The sequence below is a fragment of the Perca fluviatilis genome, chromosome 13 (assembly GCF_010015445.1).
Source record: "Perca fluviatilis chromosome 13, GENO_Pfluv_1.0, whole genome shotgun sequence".
NCBI classification, from domain to species: domain Eukaryota; kingdom Metazoa; phylum Chordata; class Actinopteri; order Perciformes; family Percidae; genus Perca; species Perca fluviatilis.
The window spans coordinates 10589256-10607368 of NC_053124.1; the positions used below are offsets into that span (position 1 = coordinate 10589256).

Sequence of the window (18113 nt, forward strand, 5' to 3'; positions counted from 1 at the left end):
AAACTTTTTTTCAAAATGAAAAACCATCATGGTAATTCTGTAGTAGTCCTAGAGGATGTTTTACTTACTTTATAATACACACTTCTGAGGTTGTGATAAGAAGAGCAATCTTCATCGATGCAAAATACACATTTAAATACAATAAAAGCAAAAATGCATAGAAATGGACAACAGAAAATAAATCAAAGGTAAAAACTGAACCCCAAATGTAATGGTGATTTATAGATGTTGATTAAAATCACCATATTGAAATTTAGGATCCTGAATTTTAATAAGCCATGATGACATCGAGAAAGATGTAACTGGGACAATGTCCCACAAAAAGTATGTGGATCACAGTCAACTTTTTTTAAATGTTTTTTTTTTAAACCATGGGAATTACAGTAATTTGCTGCTTTTAAAGGTTTCTCCAGGGATTTAGGGTTGCACTTTTATAAAGTTGTGGAACCTAACGAACTGAACCCCCAAAAACACTAAAACCTACATTTTCTGTTATGCAAGAAGCAATAGTATCATTTCATCCACCCTACCTGGTAAATGCTCAACTCTAACAGTAAATACAACACCTTCTAACCTTTTTACACTTCTGTTGTAAATTTGTTTCCAAGCCAAGATAACCCTGAGTAGCAGAACTCCAAATGACGACGACAAGGGAACTTACTTTTGTTAGTAAAATTGCTGAAGTGGCACTTTGACAGCCACCAGTTTTCTTTAAAGTGCTCATACTATGCTTTTTGGCTTTTCCCTTTCCTTTGTGTTCTATCTTTTTTGTGCACGTTATAGGTTTACAAAGTGAAAAAGCCCAAAGTCCAACCCAAAGGGACTGAACCAGAAAACAATTTCTTTATATGAATTGAGGGCATCGTCATGGTGCAGGTTAAAACAATGGGCAGTTTGGAAAAAAAGTTAACTGACTTGCTATTTAGAGGTAGTTTGCAGAAGACAAGGGTTCAAGACGAGGTCACTCAAAAGTTTGAACCAATTTAAAAGCACCTGTGGCCAAACACCAAAACTCCTTCAGACTAGACAAACGTCAAAGGGATAATATCTGGACAGGTGCACAATGTACTAGGGGAAAAGTTTCAAACCACTCATCCTAGCTGAATACATGACAGCAGTGCTACACCTAGACTAAGGCCAGTCATAAATATATATAGGCGGTCTTAATCCGGCTTTCATATAATACCGCTAAATATTCCTTTAGGCGGATGGTGACTCCTTGGTATCCAAAGCTCAGTTGAGTGGCTAATGCTTTAATCTTATATAGACACATATTTTCTGTTTTTTTCTGCAGTATTTTTAAGTTCTGCTGTGATTGCTATATTATCTTATGTAGAGGATATATATGATGCACTGAGGAATAAAGCCAACTTTGACTCACTCTGAACAACTCTGGAAATAATATTTAAAAGAATAAATAGTGTTGTCGGGTTATACTACTGATTGATACTAGTGGTGAAAGAAGTCTAAAGATATTTACTAAAGAAAATGTACTAATACCATGATTTAGAAAAACACTTGGTTACAAGTTAAAGTCCTGCACTTCAAATCTTACTTTAGTGAAAGTATGAAAGTATAACCACAAAAACATAGGCTACACAAAGATTAAAAGTAAAAGTACCCACTATGCAGCCAATAGACTCATTAGTTGCTGTATTATTATATATTATAACATTGATCATTATTATTAATGCAGAAACATGTGAGTTGCAATAAAGCACATTGTATTGTGTTTGATTAACTGCATAACAATGCATTGTGTTACATATATGCATTATAGGTTTTTTCAATCCCCATCTGCCTTAGTAACTAAAGTCATCTACAATATTTTAAAGTGTTTAAAAGTGACAAACACCTTTAGAACTTTTTAGTAAACTAACTGTGGACGAAACTCTTTAAAGTACCCCTCAAGATAAGATCAAGATAGGTGGTGAGTTAACAGACATGTGTCATGTATTATCTAGAGTTTTTTCTCTCTATTTGCACGCATGCTCAGTGTCTCCGTTCGACAGATTCACATCAGCAGCAGCGTTGGAGATCCACCGGTCGGACAACACATGGATCCCCAGTGAGAAGAGCGGGCACTCCGGCCACGGGGGTAAGACTGAGTCCGTCACACGTTGTAAACTCGCTTAGAGCGAGAAGAGGAGAGAAGGCTCCGGGTGCGGAGGACAAATAAGGAAGTGAGCCGCTGTAGATGAAGTGCGATGGAGAAAAGTGTGACATGGCCGCGATGACTCACTGCTGTTCCGTTAGTTTCTGCCCATCAGTTTCTGACCGCCATGCCTTTTAATTCTGCCTGTTGTGAAAGGATGTGATCAAAATACATGCCGTGTCTTAGTGGTAGACTAGGGAAGCAAAGGTTAAATAGAAGAAAAAAGTATGGGTCTATATATAGTATTACTATGGGACAGTAAAGAAACCCTGTTGCATTTTCGGGGTGCGTTAGGATCCAATGGGTTAAACAAATGTGAATTTGTGTTGTTTTTTTTAACTGGGCTCACCTGTATTTGGACTTCCCTCGCCTGTGAGTCAGAGACGAAAGTTGGGGCAAACTTACTAGCACCATGGACAGCGCTCCTCTGATTAAACAGTCGTCTTTATGGGACTAAAACTGTTGTACCACTGTATCGGTAAAGGATACCGTGCAGAAGCATTAGAGTAAGTTTGATGCGTTTTATGATCATCAAAGATCAGAAATCCATCTGTAAGCCATATGAAATATAAACAAATCACGTCAGTATTCAAGACCAATGAGTTTGGTACTTAAGAGCCCAATCCATCATAGTATACCAGTCAGCGCTCCACATATTTATTTAAAAGCAGAATTGCATATTAAACAGCTGTGGTGAAAGAAGTACTCAGATCATTTATTTAAATAAAAGTGCCAATACCAAAGTGTAAAAATACTAAGTAATAGTAGCCTACAGCACAGTACTATCAGCGAAATGTACTTAAAGTATACAAAAGTATTCGTTTTGCAGAACATTTAGTACCATGTTATTCTATATGCCATTATTAGATTGTTAAGGCTGATAGATCCATGCGTAACATTATTTTACTGGTGTAGCTGTTTGAGTAGGAGCTAGTTTTAGTAAAGTGGTTCCCAATTTAGGGACCAACTCAATCCAAAGGGTCTCAAAAAATAATTTGCAGGGTCATGAGATGATTATCAGTTCCACCAAAGACATATTTCCCCTCTAAACTTCAATATTTAAACTTACAATATTTCATAATAAAAGCAAAGATTTGAGAAAAGTCCCAAAAAAAGGAGCCACAACTAGGCACTGCTTTGTTGGGAGCCATTGGTTCTATTTTCAACAATGTGCTGTATGTTATGGCTTTATCATAATGTGAATCTTTGAATTGAATCCAAAGTAAATGTTTTTAGTTACCCTCCACCACTGGAGTCACTAATCAGCGCTCACATAAATTTGTCCATTGAAATGATGTATTATGTTATGGACTTTGCTACCTAATTTTCTTGTGAATCCATCTTTCTAATTGTGTTGACATTCAGCATGAATAAATCCAGAAAGGTCAGGTCATTTCTTTTATAAGGAAAAACAAACCAGACAAAAATAAATGGGATGTCAATACTTGTATATAGGTTTAAGGTTGATGAAGTCTGGCCACAATTAGCTTTCTTTGTAAATGCTGTTTCTAAAAGCTTTACTCAATACGGTAAAAGCTCAAACAGCAACAAGTAATTTAGGGATTATTCATGACAGCCAAATGAAATTGAAGAGTTTGTTTATCTGTTTGAATTAGCTTTCTTCAATTTGGTGCCATTACACACAGGCTCTTTTGTTTATTTATTTCTTTCTCGCATTTTTGCATTAGTTTTGTTTATATCCCCACAATTTCCATTCATACCAGGGCTTGTAAACACAAATCACACTGGCTCACAAAAAGCTTGTTTAATTGGACAGAGTTTGGTAACGACTCATCCTGTCTGGTTCAAGATCTGGGCCACTGAGAAGGGTACAAGCCTAACGTGCCTACCTCAGCAGAATGTTCTCGGTCGGTGATTACTGATTTGCTTGGCAGGGTTATGTCTGAAATTGCAGTCAGGTTAAACTGACTGTACAGTACAGACTGCGATCAGCCATGTGTAGCCGCTAAGAGAAACCGTTTGAAGGCGAGCGAATGAAAGAAATCAATCAAACCGCCTCGGGAGAATAACAACAGAGAGACGTGTGCAAATGTGTATGAGGAAGAATAGAGTCTGCACGCTCTTGCATCTGTGTGACTCATCCGTGGGTGGTAATAGAGCCACCTAGGGCCACAGTAGCCGTCAATCGTTCACATGCGGCAACAATAACCGGGGCAACCTGACGGACGACACAGGCCAAGATTTATAAGCAGCCTTCTTCAGGGATGGAGGCTTTTATTGAGGAAAATCCATATTCAGCAGATAAACAGTGTTTGTGTTACAACAACGCAGCCTGACATGTGCACATATCAATCTGTCCAGGGCTTTGAATATGTGTTACCTACAGAATGTTTCTCTCTTTCACTGCAAATGTGCAAGGTCTGATGGCGCTGAGCTCTGAGGCCTGTGTCTCTGGCTCAGGAGGAGAGTCCTCCGGGAGTGAGGTGAGCTTTTCCTGGGTGAAACTCTTGTTTCATTTGATTTTATAACAGTTAAAATAGTTGTATGATCAACAGTGGGCAGATAGACTGAGGACATCTGATACGCTTTAAATTACAACCCACATATTTCAGTGGAAACCATTTGTGCATATAGGGTACTAATGAAATACAAACTGAAAACTACAAGGGGCTGCTTTATTTAACAGTCCACATACCCCCAGACTTACCCTATACTGTAATAAGGGAGCTTTCTTTGTCCTGGTATTAATGGTCATTTAAACAACACAGTTCTGAAGGACTTTCTAGAATCCTCAAAAATTTACTTTGAATTATTTTTCATCCAGATAATTAGGAGAGTGTTTATTCTGGAAATACCTTCAGAACAGCAGTACGTATTGTTAATTAACTTTAACACTTGTCAAACCACACTGTCACCTTGTTTTCTCCCTTCTTTCTGCCAGTAATAGTATAACTGTACTTTGTATTAATCAAATAGGTAGAGCAAATTAAAAAGTTGTAGTGAAGTTAAAGTACCTCGCAAAACCAAAGTTGTTAGTTGTACTCCTTGTACTTACGTATTCGTACTGGTATATGTACCAAGTTAGTATTTTATTGATACTCCATATATACTTAATAATAATTACACTAGCCTATATATTGCGGACTGTAATCAGAAGTGTTAACTTTGCTTTCTTCAAACGTGAAAGAGAGCTGCAGGCAAATTAAACTACGGGTAACACTTTACTTGAATGTATAAACGTAATCGTGACATAACACTGTCATAACCATGACATGACACTGTCATGAACGTGTCATAAACATTAGAAACAAGTCATAAACGGTTATGACTTGTGTCATTAAGCGTCATTCGGGTTTTGTCATGACAAGTTGACATTGTTTGGGTTGTCTTGATTATGACATCTTGACATTAATCAAAGTGACATTACCAGAAGCTGTCTTGGTCATGACAAGCTGACATTACATTTGTTTGGGATGTCTTTGTAATGACAACTTGACATTAACCAGGATGACATTACCAGAAGATGTCTTTGTCATGACAACTTGACATCAAATTTCTTTGGAGTGTCCTTATTAAGAAAACTTGACATTAAACAGGATGACATTATGTCAAGTGGTCATGACAAAGACATCCTCTGGTAATGTCACTTTGATTCATGTCAACTTGTCATGACAAAAACCGAATGACACTAAATGACAGAAGTCATAAACGTTTATGACTTGTTTAAAACGTGTAAGACACGTTCATGACAGTGTCATGTCATAGTTATGACAGTGTCATGTCACAATTATGTTGATACCTTCAAGTAAAGTGTTAACAAACTATGTAAGGACTTTTTTTTCTCCCATGTAATGTGGTCCCTTTGTGCACAACCTCCTCCCAGGCGGGTTCGAGCTGTCTTCAGTTTGGGGTTCGTTCCTATCTGCACCACTTCTATGAGGAGTGCTCGTCCTCCATGTGGGAGAGAGACCCCGAGGAACCGGGGTTGGCCCAGAGCCAGAGGTCAGCCCTGTGGTGGAACTCAGCAGTCTGGAAGGTAGAGCAGCTACACTCGCCACTCTGCTGACATCACTCACCGTCACGTGGTCGCTCATTGTGTCTGTTGGTGTCTGTGCACTTTCACTGCTCAGCCTCTCTCGCTTTTCTTGCATTATTTGTTAGTGAAACGTATCGCGTTTTTCAGAGACTCTCCTCTCCCGAAAAAACAAAAAAAAAACATAATTCGGTTGTTCGAGCAACAATCACGAGCCATTTTTCAGTTTATAGTGGCGGTGCCCTCTAGTGGCCGTATTATCACGACAGGAGCAAAGCAAGAAGTAGGGTGACGATGTATAAGAGCGCCAAATTCCACGTAAGGAGGTAGGTTGGGTGGTGGATGGACCCAACAAATACAGGACCTTCACCCAGGAGACCATGGGTTCGACCAGGGGAGACCGTTTTTTTAACAAACGAAAATATGTCACGTTCTGCGTCACATGTGTAACCGGAAGTGAAATAACGTAACAAACGTACAGACTTTAACCAAACAATAATTGTAATCTTCAATCAGGCATTTCAATGACATGCTATTTTGAGTCTTACTGTGATAGAGAAAGCCTTCAGTGAACTCCCCTTTTCAACAAAACATGAAGATCCAGTTGAAGAAAAGGTGTAATATTTTATTTCACCTTATTTTTATTAACCTTTTATTTCCAAGATCAGACTGCCAAACTCCCCATGGACTGCTGTCCTCGTCACTGTTGCTCGGGGGGAGGGCTGCTGCAGACAGAGATCTTTCACCTCTGTGACACATGGTGTCACCTGTTAATTGTTTTCACCTGCCAGCATTAAGCTTCACCAGTGTAGTAACTCTAAAAAACAAACTCTCTGTGATATACGCATGTTATAATGTGCAAACAGTGCATTTTAAACTCTGTATGATGAAGTGCAAGCAGTGGTGTGGTGGTATTTGTAAAGGTGAGGGATTGCATGTAAGCCCCCTCCCCATTTGGCAATTTGGATTTTTTTTTTTTTGCATCACAGACAACAAAATGACCTTTCCTAACAAGAAGTGAAGAGTACTGAGAAAATTGGACCCCCTGTAGAAAAAAAAGTACCAGGGCTGCACATAAATCCACGTTTGGTTTCTTTCTCTGTCTTCCTCTCGCACCAGGTGTCCTTGGCCCTGGGTCTCCTGATCCTGACTGCAGGTATTGCCAGCCTGTCAGTCGGTTACTCCACCCCTCATAAAATCGAGTCGTTCGGAGAGGGAGAACTGTTCTTCCTGGACAGCCGTGCTGTCAGGTTTAACAGGGGGCTGCACCTCAGCACCGCAACCGGGATCGGGCTCTGCTGTTTCGGCTCAGCCCTGGCGGCGATGGGGGTTGTCTTTTGGATCCTCCCCAGGGCCAACTTGAAAGAGAGGCTGTTCCACAGACCGGGGGAAGGAGAACGGAGAGAAGAGTCAGGGTCAAAGTGGAAGGGATTTAGGGATCCCGGGGATGTGGTCACTAAGCCGCCAGGTATAGAGGGGAAGATACCCGTCACACTGTCAAAAGTGGAAATTGTGCAGTCCACTTCTTAAAAAGTATGCCTGCTGAGCTACATTGTGTACAGGCTTTTGTTCTAGTCCCGGGGCCTCATTTACCTGGTCTGGTGCCAAGTGTCATTTTAGCATGCAAATTGTTCAAATGGAGGTTGTTTTGTGATATTGCAGTTAGACCAAAAAGGCCTGGACACACCAGGATTTAAAAGGGTGATCATCAAATAATCTGTGCAAATGTTTCATGTAGAGTTCAACTTTGACACAACAATTTGCGCCGTCTTGACAACACTTACCTCTAAAGGGATGGAGAGCCTGAGAGACAAAAATAGAGCAAGTTATCATAGCTTATTAGCTATATTGCACTATCCACTTTTATTTAACCGTCCTGTTAGCAGATAAACTGCTCCACAAAAGAGGAATGGTGCAGACAGTTATGAGAGGAGCCAACGGTACAAATATGTAATTCGAATAAACTGCGTGAACTCATTGTACCCTTCGTCGACCGGGCTAAGCTAATTGGCTACCTAACCGATAGGAAGGTTGTGAGCAGGGAGTGTAAACAGAACAGTAAAGAGAAAATAGAGAGAAGCTCCTGGAGGTATTGTGACGGACTAATGCTAGCCTAGCCGAGCTGGTTAGCAAGTTAGCTCGCCAGCTAGACAGTCAGAGACTGGGTATTTTATCCTGTCCTCGACCACTCGTATGTTGATTTAATCGACAGATCTGTAAGATCTGGAGTTTCTCCACAAAGAATCATGCAAAAGCACCACTTTAAATCTTGTGTTTAGCAGAGATTTGCTCATAAGTTTCTTGGAAATTCATTCATTCAGCACGAAAAAAAGCATAAAAACGACTAATTGACTAAAGAAATCTTAGTCGACTAGGACCAAAAATGACCGATTCGTTGACTAATCGACTAAGAGGGGGCAGCCATAGTACGTTAAACACATATCTGGCTTCAAAAGCACAACTTGATCTAAATAGATCATCTATTTGTTTTAATAAAACTAAATTAAAACATATAAATGAGGTGATGATATTGCATAGATCACATAGAAGACCTATGTTTCCATTCACGTGCACACGGATTGCAGGACTTTAAATTTGCCGCTCACATGCAGAAGAAGGGTTAAGGATAAGAAAATAAAAAAAAAACATTACCAATATCTACATTTTCTCTCCACTAATGCTGTTCCTGTAAGATCAGCTTGTTGATGCATAATGCACATGCACTCACCCGCTCACTGACACACCCACACACAATTCATGCCCCATTGACAATATCACCTATTTTCTCCCCACTGTAATCTGGCTCTGTAATTGCTTGCAATGTGTCTCCAGGCAACAGTTAGGCTTCAAGTGCTCCATATTCAACTCCGAACAAAGACTCTTTTCTGATTGGCCCAGCACTTCCCCCCTCTTTAGTTACACTCCAATCAGAGTTTTTGTGTACAGGCTCACACAGTGAGTGGTGATGCGGTGGGTCACGTCCACCTGTTTGATCAGGTCCTCCGGTTTAATGAAATTAGCTTGAATAATAGAGAGTACACGTTAGAAAAGAAATGTAAAAAATAGAATAATCATGATGTCCTGTTGGTTAACTGCACCCTATTCCATTGGATGTTACTATTGATGTTTGATTGTTTTGTTGTGTTATTGGCTATGATGAAGATAATGGAATAAAATAAGGATCAAGTGTCACTAGTGCATAACAATAAACTTGTGATCGGCATACCTAAATGCGTTAGGCTTTCTTAGTGTTTGGTTCCATTTAATCAATCTGTTCCACAATGGCAAGAATTTAAACCTATTTGAAACCTACTGTAAGTGGTATTCATTAGGGGAGGGAATCGATTCGCACCTCACGATTCGATTCGATTCCGATTCAGAGGCCAACGATTCGATTCTAAACCGATTATCGATGCATCTCGATGCAACAGTTTCTTAATGTAAATTTCCATGCGTGATTTAAAAAAATATACATATAAATCTGAGTTTGCTACTCAGAGTTTGCTTCCCAACTAGACAAAGCTTAGATTTTGACATATATTTGTCACACCCAAGTTTTAATTAAATGTTTTGTCTACTGAGGTTTTTATTTTGTAGTCATTCCATGCTTAGCCTTAAACATGCTTGTGAAAGTCACCTTCTCTCCCAGTAATCTTCCATGTCAGAGGCTCAGTCATGTGGATAATTGGCTTAGAACATAAAACATGAGGTGGTCAGATGTCATGAAAGTAGATGAACAGTGTTTTGCCTAATTATTTTATGTACAGTATGTCTTATTAGATCATGTGTATATTTTTTTTCTGCACTCTAACCTAAACTTTAAGTTGTTGTCCATTATCCCATCCTCTTTCAGTCACTCTGTTTTTTGATTTGTACTTGTCTGGAGACAGTAATTTTCTTTTTTTTTTAATAATCGATTATTAACTTATCAGAATCGAGCATCGAATCCCACCCCTAGTATTTATTATATTTATGTTCAATCAAATTGTTCTTAAAAGGGTTAAATGGGTTGCATGTATTGCTGGACCCACTGAAGAATAAGATTACTTCTTCTTTTAGCTGCTTTAAGCTTCTTTTAGCCAGGTTTTGGTTCTCAAAGCCACACATTGCATGAACTACTCATATACAAATAGATCCTCTCTTAAGTGGCATTAACAAGTGATTCCTGACATTTCTGACAGCAGGACTGAAACACGTTGAACTCCTGAAAAGGTGACATTTTAGAGATAAAACCTTTAAATCACTGAAGTTTTTTGCCAGTGTTTTGCCAGGAAGTAATGACAACAAGAGCAGCACGTGTAGCCTAACTAAAAGTTAGCAAAAGTGAGTACTACATGCACAATATGAAAATGTATTCATATAATCTGCCTGTGAGATCTGGCGTGTGAGGTGTAGCTGTGGGTACAGCGTGCAGGGCTGTGTGTGTGTGTGTCTGTGAGCTGTATTTCTGCCTGAATGAGAACATCGTGTTACTTTGCGAAGATGAGTCACAGCTGCGAGTGTGACTCAACTCATCTCCCAAGTCGCACACCAACAGCAGGGACACCTAATGGAGACAAACACACACTTACTCTAGGTCACAACTTGTCCTCAGAATTATATTTGTTTTGCAGCACTTGTATGCTGTGTTTACTGGCCTGTTGATGTTCCAAAACCTAACCCCCCCCCCCCACACACACACACACACAGCCACCCACACACACACACGCAGTTACTTGTAGCCAAGGAGGACACAGAGGATTAAAAAAACTTGATGGACTCTTTAGAAGAGGTCATTATCTCCAATCAAGTTTCTGCGCACAAAAGTCGCCGGACAACACCATTTAGTAAACATAGCCATACTGACAAATACAGAGAGAGTTGTGTGGAGTGGATAGTCTTAATTAGCTTTGTATCAATTTTGCAATGGCTTGAATGTAAGCTTTAAAGGTCACCCCCTAAAAAAACATCCTAAAAAGGAAATAATTGTAAGAAATGCAGGGTATGTTTGTCTGCATGAAGCTTGAAGTCTTTTTTTTCTCCTTCTGTCTCTTTCTTTCTTAAAAAATCATTAACACATCATGCCTGCATATGAGCTAGCGTCAGTGTCATCGCAGGAACTATTTTCTGTCTGTGTTGTCAACATGCTCTTCGCACACTTTGGGCGCACGTTTTGCACGGCTGATTTGCTGGGTTTGTTAGCAGCTGGATGTAAGTGCATAATGAGATGGAAAAGTTGAAGCGGTGGCAGCGTTTCCTGTGAAGAGGGAGGCTGATACACTCCACTGACTGCAAAGCTCGGTGTGTGAGTCACACTGTTGTGGGAGAGAACCACAGAGCCGCCAGGATTGGGCCGCAGTCTGCTCGGCTGATTGGCAGGCCCATCTATCCCAGAGTGTGGGTGCTGTATCTCTGGGTGCCTGGGAGTCTGCTGCGCTGATAGGATACTGTAACATCGCATCTGCTGTGGAAAACAGATAGGAAGCGGGAATGTTTCTCAGACAGTGTGCTGGGTTGGGTACTCTTTGGACAAAAACAAGACTGTTGGCAGTCATCTGGAAAGAATTATTAAGTCCATATTTCTTTTATTTTTAATTTATTCATTATTTGACCAGGAAAGCTTGACAATGATACATCTTTATAAATGCTGAGAAAATAAAGACATAAAACATTAATAAACATCACGTTAGGAGAAACAATAGCAAATGTGTATGTCATTTCAGTGTACTCCGATGAAGGTCAAGGAGCCAAAATGAGTTGCAAACTGATTTTTAAGGAAAACAAAAGCTTAACAATTGTGTAAAGAACAGCTGCCTTGGCCTTGGTTGGTGTTGCATTTTTCTTTTTTCCCACAGATGACAATGCAGATGCAGACACCATGTTGACATATTTACAGCAGAGCCTCAATAGAGGTGGGGGGCAGTCAAAAAAATCAATTAGTGGCTATTTTGCACCAAAGTAGGTTTTTTTCTGATGTAATGATTTTAACACCAATGGCAGACTACAATACAACGCAGTCATACCCAAAGATGAGTACGTTTTTGACAATGATTCGTTAATTTTATACATATTTTGCTTACAGGGCCTAAAATACATTTGCAGCCTTACACAGAGATGCTGCCCATATGTAACACAAGACTAAAAGAGGCTTCCACACTACCGCACAGTAACTGGCCCAGGGGAAGATGGCAGAAGGGGAAGCGGTTTTGATCACGGGCGATCGCTGGGCAGCCGGCACTGCTTTTAAAAATGCTTTGCCTTTTTGGGAAACAGTCTTGCAGTTAGGCGGTTGTCAGGGCGGATTGCCGCGCAGCGCTGTGAAACCAGCTTAAGTCTACAGCTAAGCTAACAGATCTGCAAAAAAGGCAAAACGTGTGAGCATGCTAACATGTTTATGACAATACTAGCATGCTGATGATTAACAAGTATGTTTCCCATGATCACTGTCTTACTTTTAGAACATTTTTGTAACAAGTTTTTTTGCTTAGACCCCTGTTTGTTTTTATTATCAACCAATCACAACTCCATGTTCACTCCTCTGCACGTGCCTGCAGAAATTCAATTTTATTTTGGGACTTCCCTGTTGCCGTGCTACACATATGGAAGACAAAGTTAAATCAGGTGGATTCTTACAAGTGGATGAGCTGGTGTTTATCACCTGACAATCATTCCTGCTGCTGCTGTTTCTGTTTCCACTGCCTGCTCCGACCTGCTATGGCTGCTGTTACTCTCTCTGCTATCTGCACCCTCCCGCCTCCTCCCCCTCTGCTGGTTTCTTATTACCACACTTACAATGACATCTGTTGCCTCGTGCATTTATGTGTCTCTGATATCTCAGTGATCTGTATCCGCTCATGTGTGTGTGTAGCTCTTGGGGGGATTTTATGTGCTTCCCTCAAAACCGTGTGCATCTTGGATTCATTTGGGAAGCAGCCAAGGAGGAACACCATCCACAATTGGTGCAATTGAAATGGTCTTGAACCCTTTAACATTAAGTGTGAAAAACACACAAAAAAATTGATTGAATATAAAAATAAAGAATAAAGATGTTTAAAAAAAGAAGAAAGCCAATGCCATACATATGTGACCATTGTGAAGAACAAGAGCTGGACAGGGAATATGACTCATTTGCTAGAGAAAGAAATGCCATGAGAGAGGAGAGGCAGGGATAGCAGTCTCACTATCCCTCTCATTTGTCATTACATGCCTTCAGGCTGAAATTAGCATTTTCCTCTAAAAGAGCGAAACATGCATACAGCTCCATTACAAGTGAAGCAACAGCAGGCAAGCACATTGCCGATGAACTCATCCGAATTCGAGAAACGGTTATGGTTGACCACGCCGATGTCTCACTCATCACGACATGAAGAGATGTTTACCTCCGCGAGCACAACTCAATCTAAGCATTTGCAATGGCCACATTCTTATCGGAGCAGCACATTATGATACAGTCCATCACCATGAAATACTCAACTGCAGCCTGTATGTGTGCAGCCTGTATGTGTGCAACCTGTATGTGTGCAGCCTGTATGTGTGCAGGAGTTTGACAGAACGAATAGCAATATGGAGAAACTCATGTCAGTTTATGAATGTTTCCATGCAGTATAATTTTACTGTAAGGGTACTTCCATTATGTGCTCTAGCATTCCACTACAACATGTACCATTTGAGGCTGTATCAGCCCTGAGATGTATTCTCCATGCATTCAAGATGAAGTTCTCTACATCCCACAACCAATCAACCGTTGCTTAGTTGATGTTAGAGTTTCTGAAGATGAATCAAGATCTGGTGGGCAGACCAACACCCTGTTTCATCAGCCAAAGGTCTCATTACACGAGCACCTCCTCCCACAGCAAAAAGAAAAACTGTGAAGAATGGAAAAAAAGAGATATTTATAGCTGATATATCTTCCAATTATTTACAAATGAAGAGTGCACAAAATGAATTAGAAAAGGCCAACTCTAAAATGTTTGTACTTGATTATTAAACTTGACTTCATAAAGTAAATTAACATGAAGAAACCAATGCCAACGAAACAAACATGAACTTCATTCAGAGCAAAGTAAGCTGATTAGTTATCAGCCTACGTGCTGCTACACTGGAGTGGGTTAGGTTAAACCCTAATCAACGTTGTGGTTATTTTTAAACTGATGCTGCTACATTTGTAAGGCAATTAAGTTGTTTAAACAAAAAATGAACACGACTGTGTTTTGTGAAATGTTTAAAATGTTTAATGAACTTTTGTTTGATGTGATTTTCAGCCTAGTGGCATTTCTCTGGGGATGGCAGTATCAGTTGATTTTGTGGTTTTGAGTGAAATATCACAACAATTATTGGATGGATTGCCATTACATTTGGTACACACATCCATGTTCCTGTTAGGATGAATTTTAATAACTTTGGTATCCCCTAACTTTTCATTCAGCGACATCATCAGGTCAAAATTTAAATTGACCCAATACTTTGCTTTTGACATTTCCATAAGCCTCAGCTGTACTTGTGTTTAGTGCTTTGTTAGCATGCTAACACGCTAAACTAAGATGTCACATAAAGTTGCATGAAGTAGCCTGGACCTCAACTTTATGCCAATGAGGAGTGGGCAACTGGACGCCACGTCTCTCGAACGTTGCCGCGACACTACCATAATGCATTGCCAGGCTGCACACATAGACAATGAATGGGAAGTGTGAAATATGACGCAGCCTGTGGACACATACCTTTAGTTTTAGTTAGTCTTAGTTAAAGTAATGTTTCCTTTGTTATTCCTTATTAAATATAAAGAAAACAGTATTTTGAATTTCAAATGTTGAAAGAAAATGTTAAATTTCGTTTATTAGTACTTAAATAGTTTCACTGATTGGTGTTTGTGTAATTACAATTCAGTCAATCCTCTACTTTTTTGTTCATACAAATGTTATTGCCTGTCAGCACACCTTGGAACAATCTTTGGTTACACTTTACTTGAAGGTATCTACATAAGAGTGACATGACACTGTAATGAACGTGTCATAAACATTATAAACAAGTCATAAACGTTTATGACATAACGCTTCTGTCATTAAGTGTCATTCGGTTTTTGTCATGACAAGTTAGGGTTAGGGTTCATGTGGTCATGACAGTGTCATGTCACTCTTATGTAGATACCTTTAAGTAAAGTGCTACCCAATCTTTCATCTTTGCATTTCTACCAGGTGTTGCACTTTTATTTTATAAGACATCTTACACAGATACATGATGCAACAAGAAACAAGAAACACAGAAAGTCAACGGTACTGAAAATTAAATATTCAAAGCTCAAGATCTTAAAACCTTCCAAAAGTCAGTTGAAACCTTATAATTCTTCTGTCGTGATAATAATGTGCCCATACACCCACTGTGATTGAAGCGACAACTCACTGCTTCGCTGGTGCTTGTCAAAAGTCATTCATTCAGAAAAGCAGGAAACCACTGAGTGGAGGGGAAGTTGAGGAGAAAGTACGAAAAAAAATAATTAAAACGCTTCATCACAAAATAACTCCAGGAATACATTAAACATTAGATATTGATGATATATAACAATGTTGGATGATCTGGTGGACTTTAATGTCTATTTTAATAACTTCATTTTAATAACTAGCAAAAGTCTTCCTTTTTTCCAACAATTTCCTGTACCGTGTTGATCTATCTTGGTTAAGTATTTATGAGAGGAAGGTGATAATAAGGCAGTTATATTCAAGGCTGCAGGTATGCAAAGATGGATGTTAATAAAGTGGTATTGTAGTATTAAGTAGCATTTTTGGATGATGTGTAATAACAAGTGGAGATCTTCAGTAAATGTTGAGTTCTGTTAAATGTCCTCCTTTTGATTAATAACATAACGGTGTATCTTGATAAGCAGCATTTGCGCAATACTAATTCACAGGCTGTGAATGTAAATATGTGATATTAAAGTAGGTATGTAAGAATGCTCCACTTAGTGTGACAACGGAAGGCAACGCTGTCATCCCCGATAAGAATGATGAATGTAAAATAAGTATTTTTGGTGTTTATAACAGCTTGACTGTGTTTCCTCTCCTACAGTATAGATTATCTCTTTTTCACAATGTCAATTTAAAGTCAACAGACAGGAGAGTCCAAACACGGCACTCACCTAATCAAAAGTTTACATTGTGCAAAAGTTTTTTTTTTCCCCCACTGCTTTGTCTGAAACCCATCAGGAGATTTGGCACAGTCAAACACCTCTGTATATTTGCAGTCACCATTGGTTTGTTGAGCATTAAAAATGTTAATTGGAATTTTTAAAAAGGAAAGAAAGTATCGTATTACCATCCCACCTCCTCCAGTCACAGCCTGTCAAAATGCAATATTCCAAATTAGATTGTATTTGGATAATCTTTTGAACTGTAATAGGTTTCCAGCCAGCAGGCATATTACTATTGGCACATCATTATTAAACAAAAGTGACACAGAACCATCACTTTGCAGGCGGCGCCAGATAAACGTTCGACACCGTGCAAATAATATTAGTTCTGCTTCCAGAGTCACTGGCTTATCTCTGGGATGCTATATTGGGTTCATATCCCTGTCGGCTGGCGAGGGCCTTCTGACGGAAGTGTCTAAATTTATGAGTAGCCCATATGTGTGAGGTGCACGTATGAATAGGCTGCTGTGTGTGTGTACTATGTAACGTGTGTGTCGCACATTAACGCTTTTAAATGTAAATGCTGTGTGTGTGTGTGTGTGTGTTTGTGTGTGTGTGTGTGTGTGTGTGTGTGGGGGGGGGTGGATAGATAAGTGTGTGTGTGTGCCCAAAACTGGATACATTCATATGTAAATAAGCAGTGTATGTGTGCCTGTATATGCAGACGCGACCCATATCATGGCATAATGAGATCCGCCACTGTTGGTTACCCTCAGACAGTGGTAATTATGGCTGCAGTGAAAAGGACTGATGCTGAAGGCAGGATGGACGCTCACACACTAACATATTGAACCACACACAGGCCTCCGTCCCACTGACAGCCTGCTGCAGGCAAAATGACGACCTGTCCATTTGGCACCGGGATGGGAATAGGAGTGCTGCTAACTGAATATGATAAATTAGACCTCCATCCGCTTTCTAATCAGCTTTACAAAACCTTCATACCTGTTATAATATTCAACAAAAGAAAGATACAGGAAATTCACAGTGATGTCAAGTCAATAAAAAAACTGATAAAGAACCTTAATATAAGACAGCATGATGCAAAGAGCTAGCAATAAAAACAAGAAATATGAAAAAATCCATATCATGTAACTCACTGTTTGATAGTGCTTCCAGGAATGCCAAATTGAACATCATATCTCCTAACAGATGGTAAAGCAGGCTATAGCTTGTGTTAAATTGACCAAAAGAATAGTCCTTTATCCAGACGAAGCCTGGTTTGTAAAACATTGTGTCCCTTAAAGACCAAAACCAAAACAATTGATTTATTCTATTTTCTGTGTATTCAACACCTGAAATCATATTTCTCTGTGCCATAGAGATCCATTGTTGACTAAAAACAAAAAAAAATCCAAGAAGCTTGCTTGTCTGTCTGTCTGCCTGCCTGTCTGTCTGTCAGACACATCAATGAGCTATACTATCGGTGACATGTTCCTTCATTACCATAAACATCAGCACTGTTGTTTATTTTGAGTCAATCCCACAGACACCTAGCCTGACATCGCCAGACCAATTTGGTAAAAGCCACAGTGCCCAGCTGTTTTTAGGAAACTATTTACACTTAAAAATCTGTTTTCAAATATTTAAGTCTTCGGTATAAACCAATGAGCTTGGGGCAGAGAGCCACAAACAGGGAAGGGAAGTTGGAATTAAAGTATTGAGACTGATGCTCTGTTGGTGATCGTCTGGTAGTGTTGACACTAACAAATAGCTTGTAAGGGTATATTCCAGCATTTTTATGAGTTTTAGGACCTTAAAGCCACTACATTTAGAATTGTTTGATGATTATACCATCTCAAAAA

The 18113-nt window shown here is 39.5% G+C and overlaps 1 protein-coding gene across 1 annotated transcript; it reads left to right on the forward strand.

Annotated features, from left to right (window-relative positions):
• The first annotated feature begins 1900 nt into the window (after positions 1–1900).
• On the forward strand, positions 1901–9380 carry nrsn1l (neurensin 1-like). The gene is made up of 5 exons (XM_039819218.1): positions 1901–1930; positions 2013–2098; positions 4535–4599; positions 6000–6152; positions 7269–9380. Exons 3-5 carry the CDS (start codon positions 4540–4542, stop codon positions 7677–7679), a joined length of 624 nt encoding a protein of 207 aa, XP_039675152.1. The 5' UTR covers positions 1901–1930; positions 2013–2098; positions 4535–4539; the 3' UTR covers positions 7680–9380.
• The last annotated feature ends 8733 nt before the right edge of the window (positions 9381–18113 follow it).

What these genes read in the sequence shown, in the direction of transcription:
- nrsn1l (XM_039819218.1), top strand. Translation starts at nt 4,540, where the DNA reads ATGGCGCTGAGCTCTGAGGCCTGTGTCTCTGGCTCAGGAGGAGAGTCC. An exon ending in GAGAGTCCTCCGGGAGTGAG is followed by an intron (nt 4,600 to 5,999) that starts GTGAGCTTTTCC and finishes ACCTCCTCCCAG; the next exon opens with GCGGGTTCGAGCTGTCTTCA. An exon ending in GGAACTCAGCAGTCTGGAAG is followed by an intron (nt 6,153 to 7,268) that starts GTAGAGCAGCTA and finishes CTCTCGCACCAG; the next exon opens with GTGTCCTTGGCCCTGGGTCT.